General features: G+C 43.1%; 3 protein-coding genes across 3 annotated transcripts in view; 1 reads left to right on the top strand and 2 right to left on the bottom strand.

Moving 5' to 3' along the window:
* LOC140730144 (uncharacterized) overlaps positions 1-25,067 on the top strand; it is a 132,308-nt gene that overhangs the window by 56,119 nt on the left and 51,122 nt on the right. Inside the window, 5 exon segments of the mRNA XM_073050276.1 lie at positions 552-620; positions 8,791-9,049; positions 12,988-13,117; positions 13,232-13,265; positions 21,231-21,484. Of these exon segments, the coding sequence (XP_072906377.1) occupies positions 552-620; positions 8,791-9,049; positions 12,988-13,117; positions 13,232-13,265; positions 21,231-21,484 (746 nt within the window).
* LOC140730828 (histone H2A-like) lies at positions 8,247-9,249 on the bottom strand. Its single transcript, XM_073051773.1, has one exon. The coding sequence runs from the start codon at positions 9,109-9,111 to the stop codon at positions 8,722-8,724; it is 390 nt and encodes a 129-aa protein (XP_072907874.1). The 5' UTR covers positions 9,112-9,249; the 3' UTR covers positions 8,247-8,721.
* The window catches only part of LOC140730830 (uncharacterized), a 32,572-nt gene continuing 28,538 nt past the window's right edge, over positions 21,034-25,067 (bottom strand). Inside the window, exon 3 of the mRNA XM_073051775.1 lies at positions 21,034-21,561. Within this exon, the coding sequence (XP_072907876.1) occupies positions 21,162-21,561 (400 nt within the window). The 3' untranslated portion in view covers positions 21,034-21,161. The remainder of the gene's footprint in view (positions 21,562-25,067) is intronic.

Raw genomic sequence — 25,067 nt, 5'->3', positions numbered from 1 at the left:
TACACATACTGTCTATTGTCTATTGACTCATTAACCTACCAACCAATACATCTTTGAACTGTGGAAGGAAACCGGAGCACCTGTAGGAAATCCAGGTGGCTAACAGGGAGAATGTACAAAATTCCTTACTTGCAGTGGTGGGAATTGAGCCCAGGTCACCTGCACTGTAAAGTATTGTGCTAACCACTACGCTACCATGCTGAATTCTGCAATTATTGCTGCTGTTCATCGCACCCTGGTCATTGGGCACGGGAGGAGTTTCTTCTGCTGATGTTCACAGTAATGGAACCGGAGTTTAATATTCTGGATTTGTGACAAATAAATCAGTTCTATTTTAAACTCTGTCTCAGGTATTGAGTGAATCTACAACACATCCACTGTACAGAAGGGAGTCAACTCAGCCCAGCTGGTCTGTGATAGTGTTTCTAAACTATGACAGACTTAAAATCCATTCCTGCTGTTCACCTCTCACTCTCCCTATGGTGATGGGTTCTAAACAGTCACTATTCTGTGGTGAAGAGTTCTCCCTTGAATTTGCTTTATGACTGCAGACTGAAGGAAAAGATGAGCTGACTGCAGTTATGTCTGACATGTTCTCGTGCATAAAATCTCTGGGCCAAGTAAAAATGACATTGATATTTAACCTCCGTATTTCCTGCCCATTTGAATGTTTTGGGTAATTTCCGCTGTTTATATATCTGGCTGATTATTATGGATTGTCCTATCTGTAGAAATGGATCAGTCACAACATAATTTGTAGGCTTCTGACTCTAAAACTGGAACTGGTTTGTATTTATAGTAAGGTATGGTGTCTTTTATGAGTTTTATATTTTGGTGAATGATATTTGCCACTGGATTGTGCTTGTGTCAGAAATCAGATTGAGTGAAACTGCTGCAGGATCTTGTAATGTGTTAATTTTTTTCTGATTTGGCATTTACTGCATTAATCATCTGGAATTTGTTGGTCTTTAATTATGTATTTCTGATAATATTTTTGTGTTAACTACCTGTTCCTGTATTTCCACAAGGAACTCCTCTGTTTCTGGGAAGAGGTCTCCCACTTTGAGCCAGACATTCTGCTCAGATCGTGGGGATGTCTTCCATTAAGGATCATGGCCTTCCATTGATTAATTTTTTCTTCTATAGTGATAATTTATTCAATGTTCTGTTAACACAGGTCACCTCATAGAAACAATAACCATTTGTGCATGGAGAGAATCTGTTTACTGATATGTATTTTTATTGGCTCAACTAACATGCATGTAAATCATCAAATAGTAAAGGTAATAACCGGGAAAGGAGTCTACGGTGGCCAGGCTTTCCTCTTTGTCCCAATCCAATCTTAACATGTCCAACATGGGGTTGCTCATAAACATACCTATGATGGTTATTAACCAGAGTTATTGCTGTCTTATTGCATTTTTATGCACTTACCTTACCAGTTTTAATTTTGCAATTCCAATCTTGTTGGCTTTAGAGAATCTTACTGGCTTCTGTCATGGCTCTGATCCAAGCCAGCATCCAGTTATTGCCCTCTTCCACAAGGGAAAAGTTGTAACTTTTATTTTATAGCAGATTTCTACTGCTATTCTGTGAGGTAGTTTGTATTAGCAGTTTTCTGTAAAAGCAGTGTGCCATGCTGGAAAGTGTGTTTTGGCTTCAACTGAGATAAGGAGACATGTCTAACTTAGAAATGCGTGTCAACCAATCAGGATTCTGGGATGTGAAAGAAGGTTTTAAAGAGTATTCTGAAGGGCAGTAGTCTGGTTTGGGGTCTTTTGGCAGGAGCTCTGGAGGGGGACACAAGGGAAGATGCCGCAGAATGCCGTTGGAAGGAGAGTCTGTGTTGCAAGAAGTACTTTGTGCAGATGAATGGCTCCAAGGAGGAAGGGAAAATACTCCAGAGAGCTAGTTTGTTTGAGATGGTCTTTGAGGGGCATTTGGAGTGTGATGGGTGTTTTCACGCAGACCGTGGGTCCAGTGCATGAGTAAAGAGATACATTCCTGACTACTCCAGTATGAGCTCCGATGTTATGTGCACATCGGACTGGGTCTTTTTATTTTCCTGTAAACTATTTGTTGAAGTTGAAAATTTAGTAAATGTACTTTATTTATAATTTTATGCTGATGTAAGATCTGTCATTTCTGGGCTACTGATAACTGTGTATGAGCAATAGTTACACAGCATTCACTTAAATTGAGATCCCTTTAATTGGAACATCCCAATGCTTCTGTTTGGTTGAACCCCAAATCATACGGACCCCAGATTTGTGTTGTTTATGAAAGGTGGTTTTCTCAATGCTGAGGCATGTGGCCATTAGCTGAGTCAGCTAATGAGCCAAATCTGTACATGAGCCCCAGTGACAGGATTACATAGCACTAATCCTACCTCCTTTGTGTTATGCTGGGTCTCACTACATTTGAACTCTGGTGTAGTTTCAGCTACTTGAGGTTGTGGGGTTGTCAGTTTTCTAGTAGTTTTGGAAACTCTGAAAGGGCCAAGGCCCTGACAGAAACTCTTACCCATATCCCTTAGTTCCCTTTCCATTCTTCTCTTCCCATATACTAGATCCTCCTGTGCACAGTTTATAATCATGGAAACAACCTTTGAGAAATGGGCAGTGTAGCCAACCCAATCTTTTTCTGACGCTGATCAACAGAAAGAGACTCTCTTGACTCAAAGTGAAAACAGGTCTCTACAAAATGATCTAGATTAATTAATTGATTGCATGACTATTCAGCCCCTTTAATATGACATATCTATTCATCACTGGTGCAGCCAATTGGTTTTAGAAGTCACATAATAAGTTAAATGGAGATCTGTTTTTGGAGACCTGTGTGCAGTCAAGGTGTTTCTATTGATTGTAGTAAAAATACACCTGTATCTGGAAGGTCCAACTGCTGGTGAGTCAGTATCCTGTCAAAAACTACACCATGAAGACAAAAGAACACTCTTAGCAACTCTATGAAAAGATTTTTGGAAAACACAAGTCGGGAGATGGATAAAGGAACATTTTTAAGCCACTGAATGTCCCTTGGGGTACAGTTAAGTCAATCATCTAGGAATAGAAGGAATATGGCACAGCTATAAATCTGCTTAGAGCAGGCTATTCTCAAAAACTTGAGTGACTGTGCAAGAAGGGGTCTTGTGAGGGAGGCCATCAGGAGACCTATGACAACTCTGGAGGAGTTACAAGCTTTAGTAGCTGAGATGGGAGAGACTGTGCATACAGCTGCTGCCTGGGTGCTTCACCAGTCGCAGCTTCATGAGACAGTGGTAAAGAACAAGTCACTGTTGAAAAAAACTCAAATGAAATCTCAGCTAGAGTTTGCCAGAAGGCATGAGGGAGACTGAAGTCAGCTGGAAGAAGGTTCTATGGTCTGATGAAACTAAAACACCTTTTTAGCCACAGACTAAATGCTATGTTTGTTGTAAGCCAAACACTGCACGTCATCAAAAATGCACCAAGCTGTGAAGCATGGTGGTGGCTGCATCATGCTGTGGGGATGTTTCACTGCAGCAGGCCCTGTAAGGCTCGTGAAGGTAGAGGGTAAAATGAATGCAGCAAAGTACAGGGAAATCCTGGATGAAAACCTGATGCAGTCTGCAAGAGAACTGACTTGGGAGAAGATTTGTTTTCCACAAAGACAATTACCTCAAACATAAAGCCAAGTAGGTTTTATTCTATTGCTTTTTTCTCTGATAGACTGCTATGTAATTGTCCTTCACTGTTTTTACCAACTGCTGTACTTTTTTGACACAATCCCATCTATTATGGGTTCTAACTAATATATTCCTAACAACTCCAATTATATCTCTTTCAATCATGCATTTATTAGGTGTGTAACCTGTCGATGATGTATTCCTTAAGGCAATACATCATGTAACCTGTCGTGTTCCATGTTACTGCACCATTTTAGAAACATAGAAAATCTACAGTGCAATACAGGCCCTTCGGCCTACAAAGCTGTGCCTAACCTGTCCTTGCCTTAGAAATTACCTTGGGAAACCCATAGCCCTTATTTTTTCTGAGCTCCATGTACCCGTCCAGGAGTCTTAAAAGACTCATTCCATGCACTCACTGCTGTCTGTGTAAAAAAACTTACCCCGGACATCTTTATAACTGCTTCCAAGCACCTTAAAACTGTGCCCTCTTGTGCTAACCATTTCAGCCCCGGGAAAAAGCTTCTGACTATACATACAGTCAATGCCTCATTATCTGGTACACCTCCATCAGGTCACCTCTCATCCTTCGTCGATCCAACCAATTCTCACAAGGCATGCTCCCCAATCCAGACAACATCCTTGTAAATTTCCTCTGCACCCTTTCTATGGTTTCCACATCCTTGCTGTAGTGAGGCGACCAGAATTGAGCATAGTTCTCCAAGTGGGGTGTGACCAGGGTCCTGTATATCTGCAAAATTATCTCTTGGCTCCTAAATTCAATTCCACGATTGATGAAGGCCAATGCACTGTATACTTTCTTAACCACAGCATCAATCCTCTGATTCTCCACATTGCTAAGAGTCTTACCATTAATACTATATTCTGTCACCACATTTGACCTACCAAAATGAACCACCTCACACTTACCTGGGTTGAACTCCATCCGCCACTTCTCAGCCCAGTTTTGTACCCTATCAGTGTCCCGCTGTAACCTCTGACAGCTATCCACAATATCCACAACACCTCCAACCTTTGTGTCATCAGCAAATTTACTAACCCATCCCTCCACTTCTTCATCCAGGTCATTTATAAAAATCACAAAGAGTAGGGGTTCCAGAAGAGATCCCTGAGGCTCACCACTGGTGACCGACCTCCATGCAGAATATGACACATCTACTAACACTCTTTGCCTTCTGTGGGCAAGCCAGTTCTGGATCCACAAAGCAATGTCCCCTTGGATCCCATGCCTCCTTACTTTCTCAATAAGCCTTGCATGGGGTACCTTGTCAAATGCCTTGCTGAAATCCATATACACTATTGCTCTTCTTTCATCAATGTGTTTAGTCACATCCTCAGAAAATTCAGTCAGGTTTGTAAGGCACAACCTTGCTTTTCACAAAGCCATGCTGACTATTCCTAGTCATATTATGCCTCTCCAAATGTTCATAAATCCTGCCTCCCAGGATCTTCTCCATCAACTTACTGACCACTGAAGTAAGACTCACTGGGTGATCTCTACTCCCTTTCTTGAATAATGGAACAACATCCGCAACACTCCAATCCTCCGGAACCTCTCCCGTCCCCATTGATGATGCAAAGATCACCGCCAGAGGGTCAGCAGTCTCCTCTCTCGCCTCCCACAGTAGCCTGGGGTGCATCATGTCCGGTCCTGGACATCCTCAAGCTTTTCAGTCCATTTTAAGTTATCCCTACCATCACCAAGATCCTTTTCCATAGTGAATACTGAAGCAAAGTATTCATCCAGTACCTCTGCTATCTCCTCTGGTTCCATACACACTTTTCCACTGTCACACTTGATTGGTCCTATTCTGTCACATCTTATCCTCTTGCACTTCACATACTTGTAGAATGCCTCGGGGTTTTCCCTAATGTTGTCCGCCAAGCTCTTCTCATTACCCCTTCTGACTCTCCTAATTTCTTTCTTAAATTCCTTCATGCCAGCCTTATAATCTTCTAGATCTCTCTCATTACCTAGTTTTTTGAACCTTTCATAAGCAATTCTTTTCTTCTTGACTAGATTTACAACAGCCTTTGTCCACCATTATTCCTGTACCCTACTATCCTTTCCATACCTATGTAGAGCTGCACACAAATATCCACTGAACATTTGCCACATTTCTTCCGTACATTTCCCTGAGAACATCTGTTCCCTATTTATGCTTCCAAGTTCCTGTCTGATAGCCTCATATTTCCCCTTACTCCAATTAAACGCTTTCCTAACTTGTCTGTTCCTATCCCTCTCCAATGCTATGGTAAAGGCGATGGAATTGTGATCACTATCTCCAAAATGCTCTCCCACTGTGAGATCTGCCACCTGACCAGATTCATTTCCCAATACCAGGTCAAGTGCAGCCTCTCCTCTTGTAGGCATATCTATATATTGTGTCAAGAAGCCTTCTTGAACACACCTAACAAACTCCACCCCATCTAAACCCCTCGCTCTAGGGACATGCCAATCGATATTTGGGAAATTAAGATCTCCCACCACGACAACCCTATTATTATTACACCTTTCCAGAATCTGTCTCCCTATCTGCTCCTTGATGTCCCTGTTACTATTGGGTGGTCTATAAAAAATGCCCAGTAGAGTTATTGATCCTTCCTGTTTCTAACTTCCACCCACAGAGACTCCATAGACAATCCCTCCATGTCTTCCTCCTATTGTGCAGCCATGACACTATCTCTGATCAACAGTGCCACGCCCACACCTCTTTTGGCTCCCTCCCTGTCCTTTCTGAAACATCTAAAGCCTGTAATGTCCTGAAAAGTGTCTGTAATGGCCACAACATCATAGCTCCAAGTACTGATCCACACTCTAAGCTAATCTGCTTTGTTCATAATACTCCTTGCATTTTTTTTTGCAAGTTTCAAACCATTGGTCTGAGTGCACTTCTTCTTTATCACCTGCCTATCCTTCTTGCACTGCCTCCAGGCTTTCTCTATTTGTGATATAGTGGGGTAAGTGGAATTACAGAGGCATGAGAGAGGAGCTGGCTAAAGCTAATTGGAAAAGGACACGAGCAGGGATGAAGGCAGAACAGCCATGGCTGGAGTTTCTGGGAACAATTCAGAAGGCTCAACTATCAGTGACAAGGGAAGTCAAAGACAGCAAAAAACTAAGGAAGGGCATATAACATAACAAAAATTAGTGCTAAGTTAGAGGATTGGAAAGCTTTTAAAAGACAAACAGAAGGTAACTGAATAAGCCACAAGGAAAGAAGAGCTGAAATATAAAGTTAGTCTAGCCATTCCTATAAAAGAGGATACAAAGTTTTTTTTTCCAGATTTATAAAGAGTAAAAGAGAGGTGAGAGTGGATATCAGACCTCTGGACAATGACCCTGGAGTGGTGGTAATGGGGGTATAGAAATGGCAGATGAACTTAGTAAATATTTGTTATCATCCTTACTAAGGAAAATACTAGCAGTATGTCCGAAATTTGAGTGAGGTCATAGATCAGAATCAAGTGTAGTTGCTATTACTATGGAGAGGATGTTTGGAAGGCAGAAAGAGGTGCTGAAGAGATTGTGGAGGCATTAGTAGTGATCTTTCAAGAATCACTATATTCTGGAATAGACCCAAAGGTTCTGAAGATTGTAAATGTCACTCTGCCCTTTCAGAAGGGAGGGAGGTGGAAGAAAGGAATAGGCCAAGGTCAACAAGGTTTCCTTAAGGGGAAGCCTTGCCTGACAGATCTGTTGGAATTCTTTAAGAAATAACAGACAGGGTAGACAAAGGAGAATCAATGGATGTTGTTGACTTAGATTTTTGGGAGGCTTTTGAGAAGGTGTCGCACATGAGGCAGCTTAACAAGTTAAGAGCCCATGGTTTTACAGGAAAGATTCTAACATAGATAGAAGATTAGTTGACTAGTGGGAGGCAAAGTGTGGGAATAAAGGGGGTCTTATCTAGTTGACTGTCAGCAAGTTTTGGTTTCTTTTCATATTATGATTTGGATGATGGAATTGATAGCTGTGCGAGAAAGGTTGTGGATGATATAAAGATAGGTGGAGGGGCAGGTGGTGTTCAGGAAGCAGGGACACTGCGAGGGCCTTAGACAGATTGGGAGAATGGGCAAAGTAGTTAAATAATGAGCAAATAATTAAAAAAAAGTCATGTTCAATGAAACAGTGTTTATAGTGATTGGTAACTCAATATGAGTATTCCTAATATCGGAGAACTAAATTTCAGGAACCCTGTGTGTACTCCCTGGCCTTGTCACACATTGGAAACACTCCAACACCCCAAAGGACCTTGCGTGATTCATGAAGCTCACCCCTCACTTTTCTAAACCTCAAAGAACTAACTTCCGGGGATTCTGTTGGTTCTGCTCCTTTTTTTTTTTTAAAAAAAATTATTTCCACGATTTGTCCTTTTTGCACATTGGTTGTTTGTCGGTCTTTCTTGTGTATGGTTTTTCATGTTTACTTTGTGGGTGTCTACAAGATGAATTTTCAAGGTTGTATATGATGTAATATATTTACTTTCACCATTAAACTTAATTCATACAGTCTACTATAAATGGATCAGGATCACGTGACGTCTTCTACTCACATTTAATTATTTACTTTGACTGTTCTATGAAATTATTTTCCTTCCGCAGTACTTTTCAAATTTCACGATTTCGGCCGTCTGGCGCGTTTCCCCTTGGCTCCTGTTCATTGGTGAATGATGCCGTTCTCTGATTGGGCTTTCTCATTTACCAATCACCTAAGGCGATCTACTGCCAATCAAGAGCTGCTCTGCATTAAATCAGGAAGCAGGAACAACGACGGGGGGGAAAAAAATCTTAATTTTCAGTAAAATGAGGCAATTGAGGAATGGGAGGGAGAACGGCCCGTGCGTAGATAAATGCTATATTTTTTATCCCCCAGGAGAGGAAAAGCGATTTAGACCAAGTTTAAGTCGCTGTCTACGACAGACACCCAAAACGGAAATCCCCGGACCCACCCCAGCCGGTGCTCAGCCCTTCCACAGACAATCTGAGTGGCTCTGAAAAGAGCCTTTGGGTTTCTAAATTGTCGCTTTATCTCTTTACTTGCCCTTGGGGTTGGCGGGCGCGCCGCTTTTCTTGGGCAACAACACGGCCTGGATATTGGGCAGCACCCCGCCCTGAGCGATGGTTACCCCTCCCAGCAGCTTGTTGAGTTCCTCGTCGTTGCGGACCGCCAGCTGCAGGTGTCTGGGGATGATGCGGGTTTTCTTGTTGTCCCGGGCCGCGTTACCGGCCAACTCGAGGATTTCAGCCGTCAGATACTCGAGCACAGCAGCCAGATAGACCGGGGCTCCGGCACCCACCCGTTCAGCATAGTTACCCTTTCTCAGGAGCCTGTGAACACGGCCCACCGGGAACTGCAGTCCGGCCCGGGACGAGCGAGACTTGGGCTTGCTCTTGGCCTTTCCAGTTTTCCCTCGTCCACTCATTTTAGCAAACTCCTTCGCAGAGAATGAAGAAATGTTTCCGTATTCATCAATTTTATAGCTTCTGGAGAATTGCGGAAGGACACTTACGATTGGTGGTGCAATGCTTCCTTCGATTGGTGATGTGGAATCACCCAATCAGAGAGCTGTCCTATTCTCCAATGATCAGACCACAGCAAGAGAAGCGCGAAAAATAACTATCACTCCCCAAAAGGACATGAAATCACAAAACAAAAGAAACCCAATAGAACGCATTAAACATATTCAAACCACCCAATGTGCAAAAACAAATAGTGCAAACAATAAAAAGTAAACAAATATCACTCAGAACTAATGTTCAAGAAAGTGTGTTCACAGGCCACTGCCTCAGTTCAGCGCAGAGATAAATAACCCTCACCAGGCAGCAAGCTGAACACCTCCCTCACCCTGGCCCTGACAGACTGACCTCTTCAGTCTGGCCTGGTGCTTAAATCGGCCAATCACTGGTTCTCGGACCCGGGCCCTGCAGCTCCAAAGGAAATATAAAATTAAATAACAGACAATTAGAAATTTCTGTGTGAACTTGGACTCCCTGAGTGGTCTGTCTCTGCCCACAGAGAAAGTGAATTAAATCTACCATAACTGCCTTTGGGAATGTGTCCCTCTTGGTGCTTGGGAGGCTAAAACGTCTGAATGTGGAGAAGTCAGATGAACCAGATGGACTACACTCAGGGCTCTGAAAGAAGTGGCTGAAAAGTTTGTGGAATAAGCTGTATAGTTCTTTCAAAAATCACTAGATTCTGGAATGGTTCTGTAGGACTGGAAAATTACAAATGTCACTCCACGCTTTCAGAAAGGATGGAAGCAGAAGAAAGGAAACTGTAGGCCAGTTAGTCTGTTTGGGAAGATGTTGCAGTCAATCATTAAGGGTGAGGTCTCAGGGTACTTGGAGGCATATGATAAAATAGGCTGTAGTTAACATGGATTCCTCAAGGGGAAATCTTGTCTGACAAATCTGTTGGAATTCTTTCAGAACTAACAGGCAGGATAGACAAAGGAGAATCTGTGGATGTTGTTTGCTTTGATTTTTGGATGGCCTTTGACAAGATGCTGCATGTGAGACTGCTTAACAAGTCCTGTAATCCATGGTATTACAGGAAAGATTCAAGCATGGATAGAAGATTACCTAACTGGCAGGAGGAAAAGAATAGGAATAAAGGGGGTCTTTTCTGGTTGGCTATCCGCGACAAGTGGTGTCTGCAGGGGTTGGTGTTGGGAACACTTCTCTTCACATTACATATCAATGATTCGGATGATGCAATTGATGGCTCTGTGGACAAGAATGCCGATGATACAAAGGTAGGTGGAGGGGCAGATGATGTTGAGGAACAGGGAGTGTGCAGAAGGCCGTACACGGATTAGGAGAATGGGGAAATGTCCTGGTGGAATACAGTGTCAGGAAGTGTATGGTCATACACATTGTTAGAAGGAACAAAGTCATAAACTATTTTCCAAATGGGGAGGAAATTCAGAAATCAGAGGTACAAAGGCTCTTGGTAGTTCTCATTTAAAGTCCCTAAATGTTAACCTGCATATTGAGTCATTGGTAAGGAAGGCAAATGGAAATGTTAGCTTTCATCTTGAGAGGACTAGAATATAAAAATAAAGATGCAATGCTAAGACATAATAAGGCATTGGCCAGACCGTACTTGAAATAATAAGAGCAGTTCTGGTCTATTTATCTAAGAAAGTATATGCTGGCACAGCCCTAGAATAGAGGGGCATCCATTTAGAACAGAGATGAGAAAGAATTTCTGCAGCTCGAAGGTGGTGAATCTGTGGAATTCATTTATACAGGTGGCTCTGGAGACTAAGTCCAGATCACAATGCTTTTCTCTTCAGTGAATACAGCTGAGAACTATCCATTTCAGTCCACAGTTTCACTACAGGAAAGCTAAAACAGTGTCTGAGAATTCAAAGTAAGTTCTGCTTGTGTGTCAGGCAACCCTTCCATCTTTCCATATTGTGTAATATATGCAATTGATAACATTTTCTCTCATATAATAGTTGTATTTTTCCTTACAATCTCCTTATAACTTCTCTTTAAGCATTCTTAATTAGACAGAGGCAACTAAATTCAGGGTCTTGAAGTTACAAATAGTTAAATGTTAACACCCTGGTTAAGATTTTTACTGTGAATGCTGTAGGTATTTTGTTTAATATTGCTGAAGAAACAGTGTGTTCTGCTGATAATGTTTGGGTTTCAGTTAAAGGTAAGGGCTTAGGAATTTTGGGTCAGCCTATCAGGATGGTGGCACTGGCAGAAAGTTCTCGAGAAAGCTGGGTGGACAGCTTGATACTTTAATGCTGCTCTGTCCAGACCCAGTTGAGAAGGATAAAGCTTCCATTACTGTGGGAACAAATACTCCTTGTGAGATGGCTGGTGGGAGACTGCAAGGAGAAAGATGGAATGAATTTCTAGAGAATCTCATCCATTCACCCTGTTTTCAGAGCCATTTCTGAGAAGGTGTAGGTTCCTCCTAAGCGGGATTTAGATTATGAGGACACTCAGTCCTCGTTTATTATCATTTAGTAATGCACGCATTAAGAAATGATGCAATGTTCCTCCAGTATGATATCACAGAAACACAAGACAGACCAAGACTAACTGACAAAAGCCACATAATTATAACATATAGTTCCAACAGTGCAAAGCAATGCCGTAATCTGATAAAGAGCAGACCATGGGCACGGTGAAAAAAAAGTCTCAAAGTCCCGACAGCCCATTATCCCACGCAGATGGTAGAAAGAAGAAAAACTCTTCCTGCCATGAACCTCCAGCGCCGCAAAGCTTCCCGATGCAGCCTCTGGAAGCACCTGACCACAGCCAACTCTGAGTCCATCCGAAAACTTCGAGCCTCCGACCAGCCCTCTGACACTGAGCACCGACTCTGCTGAGCGCTTTGACCCCAGCCCCGGCTGCCAAGCAACAGGCAAAGCCAAGGATTCGGGGCCTTCCTTCCGGAGATTTTTCGATTGCACGGTAGCAGCGGCAGCGAAACAGGCATTTCAGAAGTTTCACCAGATGTTCCTCCGTGCTTCTCACGTCCGTCTCCATCAAATCAAGATTGTACACGGCAGATTACAGATATTCATCCCGGAGTGGCCGCTGCTGGATGATGAGCACAAACGAGGAACTGTGGGGTATCTTCAGCCCAAACCCATAATCCTGGGGAAGTAGCTGGCATGACGGGACACCCCAAATTCCCTGGAATGTCTGATGCCGAGGCCCTCCTGGAGGATACTCTGGAGGATCGTGAAGAAGAGTCACGCTTACCTTCTGGGGTGCTGTGAGATCTGAACTGCAGAAACGAGTTTGATGTGGGTTGCTCCAAGAGTACCCGCCACTCCATCCGAGTGATCAAGGACACCCCTTTCAGAGAAAAGTCTCGGCAGTTAGCACCAGTGGAGGTGGAAGATGATCGGCACCATCTGCTGATATAGGAGGAGGCTGGAATTATCACTGAATCAAGGAGTCTCTATGAGAAACCCAAAGGGAGGAAAAAAAATGAAAGGGTCGAATGTTTGTTGATTATCAGACACTGAACCGATGTACGGTCTCTGAGCAATGTACTGTTCCACAGATCAAGGATTTGCTGGCCTGCCTGAATGGTGCAAAATGGTTCAGTGTGCTGGACTTAGGGAGTGGGTATTATCAGATACCCTTGAGTGAAGCTGACAAAGAGAAGACAGCATTCATATGTCCTCTTGGATTCTTTCAATTTGAAAGAATGCCCCAGGACGTATCAGGACCCCTGGTAACCTTTCAACATTTCATGGAGTAGACTGTTGGGGTCATGAACTTGCTTGAGTCACTGGTGTACTTGGTTGATTTCATAGTGTCCGGGTCCACCCTGGAAGAGCACGAGACAAGGCACGAGCACAAGAACGTGCTTGGCCCCCTGAAACCTGAAAGGCTAAAACTCACTGGACAAGTGCAGCTCTGCAAGATGTTACTCAACTACATTGGGTACATAGTCTCACGGGATGGAGTAACCATGGATTCGTCAAAGATAGAGGTGGTGATCACTTGACCAAGGCCCAAGAAAGTGAATACTCTATGCTCATTCCTTGGGTTCTGTAGGTACTACCGGAGATTCATGAAGGACTACTCCAAAGTAAATCACCCTTTGAATCAGCTTCGTGTGGGTACCCTCCTTGAAGAAGAAAAGAAGGAGAATGAAAGGGGAAGACAATAATGTTCATCTTAGCCATGAGGGATTAGGCAGTGTTCTATATCAGGACCAAAGCAAAGGGTTGACAGCAGTTCCTTTCATCAGCCAGAGTCTGTCACCCTCTGAATGTAACTACGGTACCCTATGTTACAAATTGGAGTTGTGGTGGACAAGTTAAGTGACTATTTTGATGGTGTCAAGTTTGAGGTGAGGACTGACAACAATCCACTCACTTATTTTTTGACCTCAGCAAATTGGCGGCACTGTCGGCTTATAAGTTCAGCCTGCAATATAGGCCGGGGAGCCAGAACATTGATTCTGATGTATTGTCTTGACATTCGCATGAGGTGCTGAAAATTGATGGAGAATGGGAGAGTTTCCCTGCCTCTGTTGTTCAGGCAATCTTCCGGTTTTCTGCCACGGAGAAACCAGCAGCAAGGCTGTGGCAGGATAGAGTGTGGATCATTTGGGAGCTTCTCGTTGTTCCATTCCACAAGCTTATTGCAACCTGACCGTCCAAACACAAAGCAGTTGCCTGCCTTGAGACCAGTGGAACTGGCAGCCACCCAGTGACCCGAACCCATGTATGTTTGGACATGTGTTGCAGAAGGAGACATGGCCAAAGTTGAAAAGATGAAACACCTTACTGATGAGAGAATGGAACAAACTGGAGTTGAGGAAACAGTTTTTATACAGGCTAACGCCTCCTTTCAACAGGCCTCGGAGTTCGTCGTTGGTTTTGCCTGAGAAGCATTGGAGGATTGTGTTGAAGTTACTTCATGATGATTCAGGTCATTTGGGGTTTGACAAGACCTATGGATTGGTTTGAGGTCTGTTCTATTGGCGCTGAATGAAGCCTGAGGTTGAAGATACTGTAAGTTGTGTATTCTGTGTACTCGGGGGAAGTCTCTACCTACAAGGGTTGCTCCATTATCCCATTTACAGAGTGTGGGGCCACTTGATTCAGTGTGTATGGATTTCCTCTCCATCAAGCCTGATTCCAGCAACTCTGCCAACGTCTTAGTACTGATCACTACACCAGATATGCTCAAGCCTCCCCACAAAGGATCAGAGGGTGTCCACAGTGCCCAAAGTGTTATGAGAAAAGTATTTTGTTCATTATGACCTGCCACAGCGATCAGGGAGGGATTTTGAGAGTAGGCTCATGCGTTAGTTACTGGGCATGCCTGGAGTGGTGAAGTCGAGAACCACACCCTATCATCCTCAGGGTGATCCCAGTTCAACTGGACACTGCTAGGCATGCTGGATATCAGCAAGAAGAACTAACAGATTCAGCATATTGGGCATTAGGTCCACTGCTTCAACTGTACACAGAATAAAGCTACTGGATACTCACCATACCATTTGATGATCAGGCATGATTCAAGATTGCCTGTAGATATCTGTTCTGGGACTAGCGGTGAAGACTTGCCACAGAAGATGTATCTTAAGTATGTGTCTAACATGAGGAAAGAGCTAGCCATGTTCTCTGCGAACAAGTAAAATTAAGAAAACAGAAGAGATATGATGAAAAAATTAGATTTTCTCAAATGCTGCCTGGAAACAAAGTTTCAGTTTGGAACATGGGGGTACGAGGGAAACATAAGTTGGCTGACCACTGGGGGTCTATGCCTTACATGGTGGAGAACCAGATGCCAAATGTGCCAGTTTTTTGGGTGAAGCCAGAAGATGAGAATGGTCTTGTCAGAATTCTCCATCAGAATCACCTTTTACCTCTAGGATCGGAGGGACTTGTTGACCCATAAGACATAGGAGCAGAATTTGGCCATTCAGCCCATTGAGTCTACTCCACCATTCCATCATGACTGATCCTGGATCCTACTCAACCCCATACACCTGCTTTCTCGCCTTATTCTTTAATGCCCTGACTGATCAGAAAATTATCAACTTCCGCCTTAAACATATGCACAGACTTGGCCTCATCGCAGTCTGTGGCAGGGCATTCCACAGGTTTACAACTTTCTGGCTGCCTCCTGCGTGTCAGCCACTCCGCTGTCCTTGCCAGTATCTTTCCTGTAATGCCACAGGACTTCATCTTGTTAAGCAACCTCATGTATGGCACATTATCAGATGCCTTCTGAAAATCCAAGTAAATGCCATCCACTACCTCTCCTTTATCAACCCTGCTTGTTGCTTCCCCAAAGAACTCTAACAGATTTGTCAGGTAAGATTTCCCTTTACAGAAACCATGCTGACATTGACTTATTTTAACATTACTCTCTAAGTACCTCAAAATCTCACCATCAATAATAGAGTCCAACACTTTTCCAACCACTGAGGTTAGGCTATCTGGCCTATAATTTCCTTTCTTTTACCTTCCTCCCTCCTTAAAGAGTGGAGTGACATTTGCAATCTTCCAGTCCTCTGGGACCATGCCAAAATCAAGTGATTCTTGAACAATCATGACCAAAACATCCATTATCTCTTCAGCAATCTCTCTCAGGACTCTGGGATGTCGTCCATCTGGCCCAGGTGACCTTCGACCTTTGAGCTTGCCTAGCACTTTTCCCTTTGTAATAGCATTGGCACTCTCTCCTGCTCCCTGACACTTACAGACTTCCGGCACACTGCTAGGGTCTTCCACAGTGAAGACAGCTGTAAAGTACATACTACATTCTTCTGCCATTTCTTTGTCCCCCATTACTACCTCACCAGCATCATTTTCCAGTGGTCCAATATCAACTCTAACTTTACTTTTACTCTCTATATAACTGTAAAAAACTTTGGTATCCTGCTTTATATTATTGGCCAGTCTACCCTCATATTTCATCTTTTCCCTTCTTATAGCTTTTTCAGTCACCTTTTGTTGGACTTTAAAAGCTTCCCAACCATCCAACATCCCACTCATTTTTGCTATCTTATATGCCCTTTCCTTGACTTTTATGCAGTCCTTAACTTCCTTTGTCAGCCACAGTTGCCTACCCCTGCCATTTGAAAACTTCTTCCTCTGTGGCACATATCTATCCTGCACCTTGTAAACCGTTCCCAGAAACTTCAGCCATCTCTGCTCTGCAACCATCCCCACCAGTATCCCCCTCCAATCCACCTGGGCAAGCTCCTCTCTCATGCCTCTGATACTGATACATCTGGCTTATTCTTCTTCCTCTCAAATTGCAGTATGAATTCAATCATATTATGATCACTGCCTCCTAAGGGTTCCTTTACGTTAAGCTCCCTAAAAAGATCTGGACTATTAAATAACACCCAATCTAAGATAGCTCTTCCCCAAGGAGGCTCAAGCACAAGCTGCTCTAGAAAGCCATCTCATAGGCATTCAACAAATTCCCTCTCTTGGGATCTGATACCAACCTGATTTTACCAATCCCCTTGCATATAGAACTTCCCCATTACAATTGTGTCAATACCCTTATTACATGCCTTTTCCAGCTCACTTTGCAATCTTAACCCCACTATTAGCTACTATATAATTCCCATAATGGTTTCTTTACCCTTGCAATTCCTTAACTCCACCCAGGAAATTCAACATTCTCTGACTGTATGTCACCTCTTTCAAGAGATGTCATTCCATCAGTTACCAACAGAGCCTTTGCCTCCCTGCCTATCCTTTCTATACAAAGTATATCCTTCGACATTCAGCTCCCAACTATGGCCTTCTTTCAACCATTTCTCAGTGATGCCCAGAACGTCATACCGACCGATCTCTAATTGCACCACGAGTTCATCCGCCTTGCTCCAATTCGTCAGCCATGCATTTATCTGCCACCTTATTCTATTCCTATACTCACTGTCGCATGGCACAGACAGCAATCCCGAGATTTCTACCCTTCTCAGTTTCCTTCCTAACTTCCTATATCCTTCTATTGAGGAGCTCCTCCCTTTTTCTACCTAAATGTACCACAACTTCTGGCTGCTCACCCTCCCTTTTCAGGATACAGTGGATACATCCAAAAGCAACTTGAAGACTGTGTTACATACCCCGTAATGGGTTAAAAAGGACCAGCAGAAATGGACACACCTGGAGTCTGAGTCTTCTATTATAAACTCTATTTTATTAGTAACTACGTGATAAAGTAATGTAAAACAAGATAAGACTAACAGGTTAGCAGAGTAAATGCATATATAAGTGAGTAAATAAAGTTCCCAAGCTTCTCCCAGCTCAGGTGATAAATGATACAGTCTTACGATGGTATAGGTATGAAGTCAGTTCAGTTCTGGATATTGAATTGAGTAGGTTGAAGAGAAAGAGGGAGACGTTTTGTCTTTCCAGTGCTGATGCCATCGAATCTTCCACATCGTCCTCCTGCTCCCGAAACTAATTAAAGTCATCGACTGTGACCACACAAAGAGGATGCCATTTTCACATGGTACAGCTATCAACCCAGGCAAGGGTTAAACACACCAATAGCTTTCCACCGTTCACCCCTTTGTCCACACTGTGAGACCTTGTGGGCACACAAAGCTCAACCAGTGTCAGTGTCATCAGTGTCTCTGGTGTGTCCGCTTACAAAGCCAGTTGACCTTGTATATATTCTACAACTGCTGAACACCAGCTGTCCATCATATAGGTTCACCTTGCTGTATCCAAGCAACTCACAGGCTTTTGTTGCTCTCTCTCTCATCTTTAAAATAGCACAAGCTCTTAGCTCTCTCTCTCTTTTTAAAGGAACAGTCCATGTTTAATAATCCTTCAGATCTCGTCACAACTGGCACCTGGAAGGAGAACTATCATCCGTGTTTCCTTCTAGCGTCCACGGAATAGCCTATCTGTCTCTGACTAGAGTCCCCTATTACTGCTGCCATCCTCTTTAGTTCCCTACCCTTCTGAGCTACAGGGCCACACTCAGTGCCAGAGGCAGGGCCACTGTTGCTTCCCCCAGGGTGGGTCATTCCCAACAAAAGTACTCAAAATGATAGTCATCACTACCTCCTCCCATAGATGCTGTCTGGCCTGCTGAGTTCTGCCAGCATTTTGTGTTTTTAAAATGGAATACTTGTTGTTGAGGGGGTTGACCACAGGGTTTCTCTCCACTATCTGATGTTCCCCCTTTCCTCTCCTGACAGTCACTCATTTATCCATCTCCTGTAGCTCATGTCTATCACTGCTTCATTTTCCCAAACAAGCCGAAGGTCATCGAGCTGCAGCTTCAGTTCCTGAACACAGTCTCAAAGGCCATTTCAGAGACTTGGATGGCTCAGGGTCAGGAATAGCTACTTCAAGTGCCAGGCTTTAGATGTTGATCAGAGATAGTGTCACAGCTGCAGAAAAGGAGGAAGTCATGGAGAGATTGTCTACGGAGTCTCTGTGGGTGTAAGTTAGGAACAGGAAGGGGTCAATAACTCTACTGGGTGTTTTTTATAGACCATCCAATAGTAACAGGGGCATTGAGGAGCAGATAGGGAGACAGATTCTTGAAAGGAGTAATAATAACAGGGTTGTTGTGGTGGGAGATTTTAATTTCCCAAATATTGATTGGCAACTCCCTAGAGTGAGGGGTTTAGGTGGGGTGGAGTTTGTTAGGTGTGTTCAGGAAGGTTTCTTGACACAATATGTAGATAAGCCTAAAAGAGGAGAGGCTGTATTTGATCTGGTATTGGGAAATGAATCTGGTCAGGTGTCAGGTCTCCCAGTGGGAGAGCATTTTGGAGATAGTGATCACAATTCTATCTCTTTACCAAAGCACTGGAGAGGGATAGGAACAGACAAGTTAGGGAAACATTTAATTGGAGTAAGGGGAAATATGAGGCTATCAAGCAGGAACTTGAAAGCATAAGTTGGAAACAGATGTTCTCAAGGAAGCATATGGAAAAAAAATGTGGCTAATGTTCAGGGGATACTTGCATGGGGTTCTGAGTAGGTACGTTCCAATGAGACAGGGAAAGGATGATAGGGTACAAGATCCATGGTGCAGAAAGGCTGTTGTAAATCTAGTCAAGAAGAAAAGAAGAACTTAGGAAAGGTTCAAAAAGCTAGGTAACAATAGAGATCTAGAAGAATATAAGGCTAGTAGGAAGGAGCTTAAGAATGAAATTAGGAGAGCCAGAAGGGGCCATGAGAAGGCCTTGGCGGGCAGAACTAAGGAAAACACTAAGGCATTCTACAAGTATGTGAAGAGCAAGAGGATAAGATGTGAGAGAATAGGACCAATCAAATGTGACAGTGGAAAAGTGTGTTTGGAACTTTAAGGTTGAATATTGTGTACAGATTTTGATAATATATTTACTTTCACCATTAAACTTAATTCATACAGCCTCTATTATAAATGGATCAGGATCACGTGATGGCTTCTACTCACTCACATTTAATTATTTACTTTGACTGTTCTATGAAATTATTTTCCTTTTCAAATTTCACGATTTCGGCGGTTGGTTCTGGTGCTTTTCCTCTTGGCTCCTGTTCATTGGTGAAAGAGGCCGTTCTCTGATTGGGAATGCTCATTTACCAATCAGATTAGGCGATTTACTGCCAATCAAGAGCCGCCTGCACAAAGTCAGGAAGTAGAGACGACGTAAGAAACACATTTTTTCAGATACCTTCAAATTAGAGATTGCTTACGTTTCCAATTAACTACTTTTCCTATAGGTCCTGATAAAAATTTACTGATCGATCTTTTAAATTTAAAACCTTTTGTTAATGGTTCTATTACCGGTTTCTGTAACTTGTTGATTGATTCTAGACAAGACCTTTTAGATAAAATAAGCTTGGAAGGATGACCTAAATTGTCAGAATTCGGATGATAGATGGAATAAAATTCTTAAACGGGTTAATAAATCATCTTTCTGTGCTCGTCATTCTCTTCTACAATTTAAAGTGGTTCATAGAGCTTACATTTCTAAACAGAAGCTGTCCAGTTTTTATTCGAATGTTTCTCCACTTTGTAATAAATGCAACTTTGCTGATGCCTCTTTAATTCATATGTTTAGGTTTTGCCCTAAAATTGAAAAGTTTTGGCGGGAAGTATTCCATACCCTCTCACAACTTTTTAGGGTCCAATTTGACCCAAATCCCCTTACTGCCTTGTTTGGTATTATTGCAAATGAAGATATAACTTTAAATACTCCTAACCTACAGGTTTTAGTTTTTACCTCTCTTTTAGCAAGGAGAGCAATCTTGCTTAAATGGAAGTTTACCCCTCCTACACATCTTCAATGGCTACGTGATATTATGTCTTATTTAAATTTAGAAAAGATCCGCTGCTCAGTCTTAAATTCAAAACAATCTTTTTATATCTGGGGACCTTTCCTAAAATACTTTTCCAATTTATAAAGTTTAACAGTGCACAGACTTTTATGTATATAAACATAAAAGATCATTCGCTTCTCTTAAGCGAATGTTTTTTTCCCTAATTATCCATTATCATCCATCAGCTTTTTTCTTTGGTAGTTGGTAGACTTTTTTCATGTAAACAATTTCTTTTATGATGTTATGACCTATCTTTAATTTTTTGATTACAGAGTGGTATACCTTTATGTGTTATGCTTTAACATTTTGATCAATTTTATTACAATATATGAATGTACACAATTTATGTTGAGATGTATCTATGTGTTGCACTCTGTAAATCTTGTTCTTTTTCTGAATAAAAATATTGTAAAAAGGAAGTAGAGACGACGGCGAAAATCTTAATTTTCGGTAAAATGAAACTCTCCGGGAATGGGAGGGAGTACAGATAAATGTAGATTATTTTAGGGGGGGGGGGGAAACGATGTAGACCAGGAGTTTAAGTTGCTTGTTGTCTACGACAGACACCCAGATCGGAAATCCCCCGGACCCACCCCAGCCGGTGCTCAGCCCTTCCACAGACAATCTGAGTGGCTCTGAAAAGAGCCTTTGGGTTTCTAAATTGTCGCTTTATCTCTTTACTTGGCCTTGGGGTTGGCGGGCGCGCCGCTTTTCTTGGGCAACAACACGGCCTGGATATTGGGCAGCACCCCACCCTGAGCGATGGTCACCCGTCCCAGCAGCTTGTTGAGTTCCTCGTCGTTGCGGACGGCCAGCTGCAGGTGTCTGGGGATGATGCGGGTCTTCTTGTTGTCCCGGGCCGCGTTACCGGCCAACTCGAGGATTTCAGCCGTCAGATACTCGAGCACAGCAGCCAGATAGACCGGGGCTCCGGCACCCACCCGCTCAGCATAATTACCCTTTCTCAGGAGCCTGTGAACACGGCCCACCGGGAACTGCAGTCCGGCCCGGGACGAGCGAGACTTGGGCTTGCTCTTGGCCTTTCCGGTTTTCCCTCGTCCACTCATTTTAGCCGATCTTTCACAAAGAATGAGGAAATGTTTCTGTGTTCGCCAATTTTATAGCCTCTAGATGATTGCGGAAGAACACTTACGATTGGTGGTGCAATGCTTTCTCCGATTGGTGATATGGAATAACCCAATCAGCGAGCTGTCCGATTCTCCAATGATCAGAACGCAGCAGGAGAAGCGCGAAAAATAACTGTCACTCCCCAAAAGGACATGAAATTTGAACAAACTTCAAAGTATATTTATTATCAATGTACGTATACTATATATAACCTTGAGATTCATCCCCTTAAGGGCAGTCACAAAACAAAGAAACGTAATAGAACCCCTTAAAAAGACTGTAAATTAGAGGTAAGAGTGGAAGGGGCGTTGCATTTTTGATTGGGGAGAACATCAGGACACTACTTAGAGAGGATATTCTTTTGGGATCATCCAGTGAGACGATATGGGTGGAACTTAGACATCAGATTAAACAGTGGTCATTCAACAGTGAACAACTGAGGTCAAGACCCAATCGCAGGGATACTCCAAAAGTTACCTCCTTCCAGTCTGAAATCGACCCACTGATTCCAACCCACTCACTGATTCCAGTTTGTCATCCTCGAACGAGAAAGCCTAATCACCTACTCTTGAGGGTCACAATAATCAGGAAGTCTCCAGAAGCAGCCGTGTAAATACAATGTGTTCTTAGTACGTCTGTGGGACAGACACAGAATGTGAAGCTATACTAATGGAGAGAGACAGACTGAGCCAAGCCACCGATTGATGAAGGACAGAAGTGACCCATTCCGATACAGACAGGGAGGCAGAGAATTTGATGTTGTGTCCAGATGCCCGGACTGTGTCCAGTTAGAAGATAAAGTGTTGTTCCTTCAAATTGCGATGAGCCTCACTGTAACAGTGATATTAGAGGTCACCATAGAGACTAAGATAATCTCAGCTGAAATGTTTTTTTTTCTCACATTGACGCCTTTTGTAGACATTTTACAAAGTATAAAAGGCAAGTGATTTGTGTATGGGAATCTCAAACACAACAGCTCGTCAGTTCTGCTGTGTCTGTCTGTTCACCAGCATTTTGAATGCCTCCGAACCCTGAATGTGGAGAAGATGTTTCGAAGCATGGAGAACCCAAATACGTGTGCGTGTCTGTGAGTTCACAACAAGTAGATCCCACAAAGAGATTTATTGTCATCCCACCTGCTAAAACACCAGCAACTTCACATCAGGGAAGAAGATCAAATAAGCTGTATATTTCTGACACCTCCCTTCCCTTTCTCAATCATCTTTTATAAATCTGCCAATTTGCATCGTGATCTTGATTACACCTCTTCCCATTATATCTCCTGTAAAAATACTATTCCCTTTTCTCAGTTCCTTTGCCTCCTCCGAATCAGTTCCCAGGATATAGAATTCATTTCGAGGATATCAGAGATGTCTTCGTTCTTCAAAGAATGAGGGTTCTCTCCCTTCTATTGATGCTGCCCTTACTTGCATCTCCTCCATTTCCCAAACATCCACGCTCACCCCATCTTCCCACTGCCTTAAGTGACAGAGTTCCTCTTGCCCTCACCTACCATCCCATGAGCCTACCCTTCGAACACATCATCCTCAGCAGTTTCAGCCTTTTCCAAAGTGATCCTACCACTAAATATATCTTTATTCCCCGCCACCCCCCCCCCCCGCTTCATTGATTCCCTTCCATTCATCCCTGGCCACTGCTCTCCCTCCTGGCACTTATCCCTGCAAATGTCCAAAGTTCAGAGATGACCATTCACCTCAGTTCAGGGCCCCAAACATATGAGGTAACAATTCACCTGTGAACCTGCTGGGGTTGTCTATTGTACCCAGTGCCCCTGGTGCAGACTCCTCTACACTGGTGAGGCTCGTCATAAATTAGGTGACAATTCATGACGCCCATTCACAGAATGCTCCATCTGCAAAAATCAGAGTTTCCAGTGGCCAAATATTTTAATTCCCATTCCCACACGTCAGTATATGTCATCCTCTTGTGCAAAGATGAGGCCACCCTCGGGGTGGAGAAGCAACAGCTTATATTTCAGCTTCGTAGCCTCCAAATTGATGGCATGAATATTGATTTCTTCATCCAATAAAAAATACTGTTCTGTCCCCATCCTCCATTTTTCTATTTCCTACTCTGCCCTTTTAGCATCTTTTCACCTGCCTTACATTTCCCCCTGCCTCCCCTCCCCCTTCCTTTTCTCCTATGGTCCACTCTTCTCTCCTATCAGATTCCTTTACCTTTCCCACCCACCTGCTTTACCTATCACCTTCCAACTAGCCCCCTTCTCCTCCTAGCACCTTTTCATTCTGGCATCTTCCCCCTTTCTTCTCGGTCCTCAAGAAGGATCTTGGCTCGAAATATTAATCGTTTATATTTTTCCATAGACACCGCCTGGCCTGCTGAGTTCCTCCAGCATTTTGTGTGTATTGTTTCGGATTTCCAGTGTCTGCAGACTTCCTTGTGTTGATTTGTGTTAGATTTTTAACCACCATGGTGACTGAATCCAGTTACAAATTCATGAGGGATTGTTAATATCAGATTTTGCAGATATTGTGGCTGCTCATCACACCCAGGACAGACCCCTGACCACTGGGTATTGGAAGCCTTTGTTCTGCTGTTGCTGGCCTTAAGTTAGACTGGAGTTTAACATTGTGGATCTGTGACAAATAAATCTGTGCTATTTCAAATTCTGTATCTCAAGTGCTTACCGTCTCTACCACAGGCCCAATGTACAGTAGAGTGGCCACTTCCTCCAACTGGTCCCTGCCCGTGTTCCTGTTCCACATCTGTCCTTTTAAATTCATCCCTGCTGCTCACCTCTCACTCTCCCTGTGATGAGAGGTTAGAACTTGTCACCACTCTGTGAGTGAAGAAATTTCCTCTGAATCTTCTGCATAACTTTCTGCAGACTGAAAATGATGAGCTCACTGTATAATTCCTCTGAATTTCCATGCATACAGACTCAGCTATCAAATGCTCTTCATAAGACTTTCAATTCTTCAGTCATTTTTGTGCACCTCCTTTGAACCCTCTCCGATGTCAGCATATCCGTTCTGAGATGAGGGGCCCAAAACCGCTCACTTCAAGTGAGGCCTCACCAGTACCACACTAAGTCACGACTTTACATCCTTGTTTTTATATTCTAGTCCTCTCTAAATGAATGCTAACATCGCATTTCCCTTCCCCACAGCCGACTCAACCACAAATTAAACTTTAGGGGAACCCAGCACAAGAACTCCCAAGTCTCTTTGCACCTCAGATGTTTGAATTTTCTCACCATTTAGACCATAATCTATGTCTTCATTTATTTTACCGAAGTGCATGACCATACACTTTCCAACATTGTGTTCTATCTGCACTTCTTTGCCCGTTCTCCTAACCTGTCCAAGTCCTTCTGTAGTCTCTCTGCTCCTCATCACTAACTGCCTCTCTAACCCATCTTTTTATCATCCACAAACTTGGCTACAAAGTCATCCCCCAAGTCATTGACATAT

This window comes from Hemitrygon akajei, chromosome 7, assembly GCF_048418815.1.
Source record: "Hemitrygon akajei chromosome 7, sHemAka1.3, whole genome shotgun sequence".
NCBI lineage: Eukaryota > Metazoa > Chordata > Chondrichthyes > Myliobatiformes > Dasyatidae > Hemitrygon > Hemitrygon akajei.
Note: the sequence above shows the minus strand (reverse complement) of the source record. Positions and strands in the feature narration are given on the sequence as shown.

Excerpts from the sequence above, each read along its gene's own strand:
- LOC140730828 (XM_073051773.1), bottom strand. The coding sequence starts at position 9,111 with ATGAGTGGACGAGGGAAAACTGGAAAGGCCAAGAGCAAGCCCAAGTCT.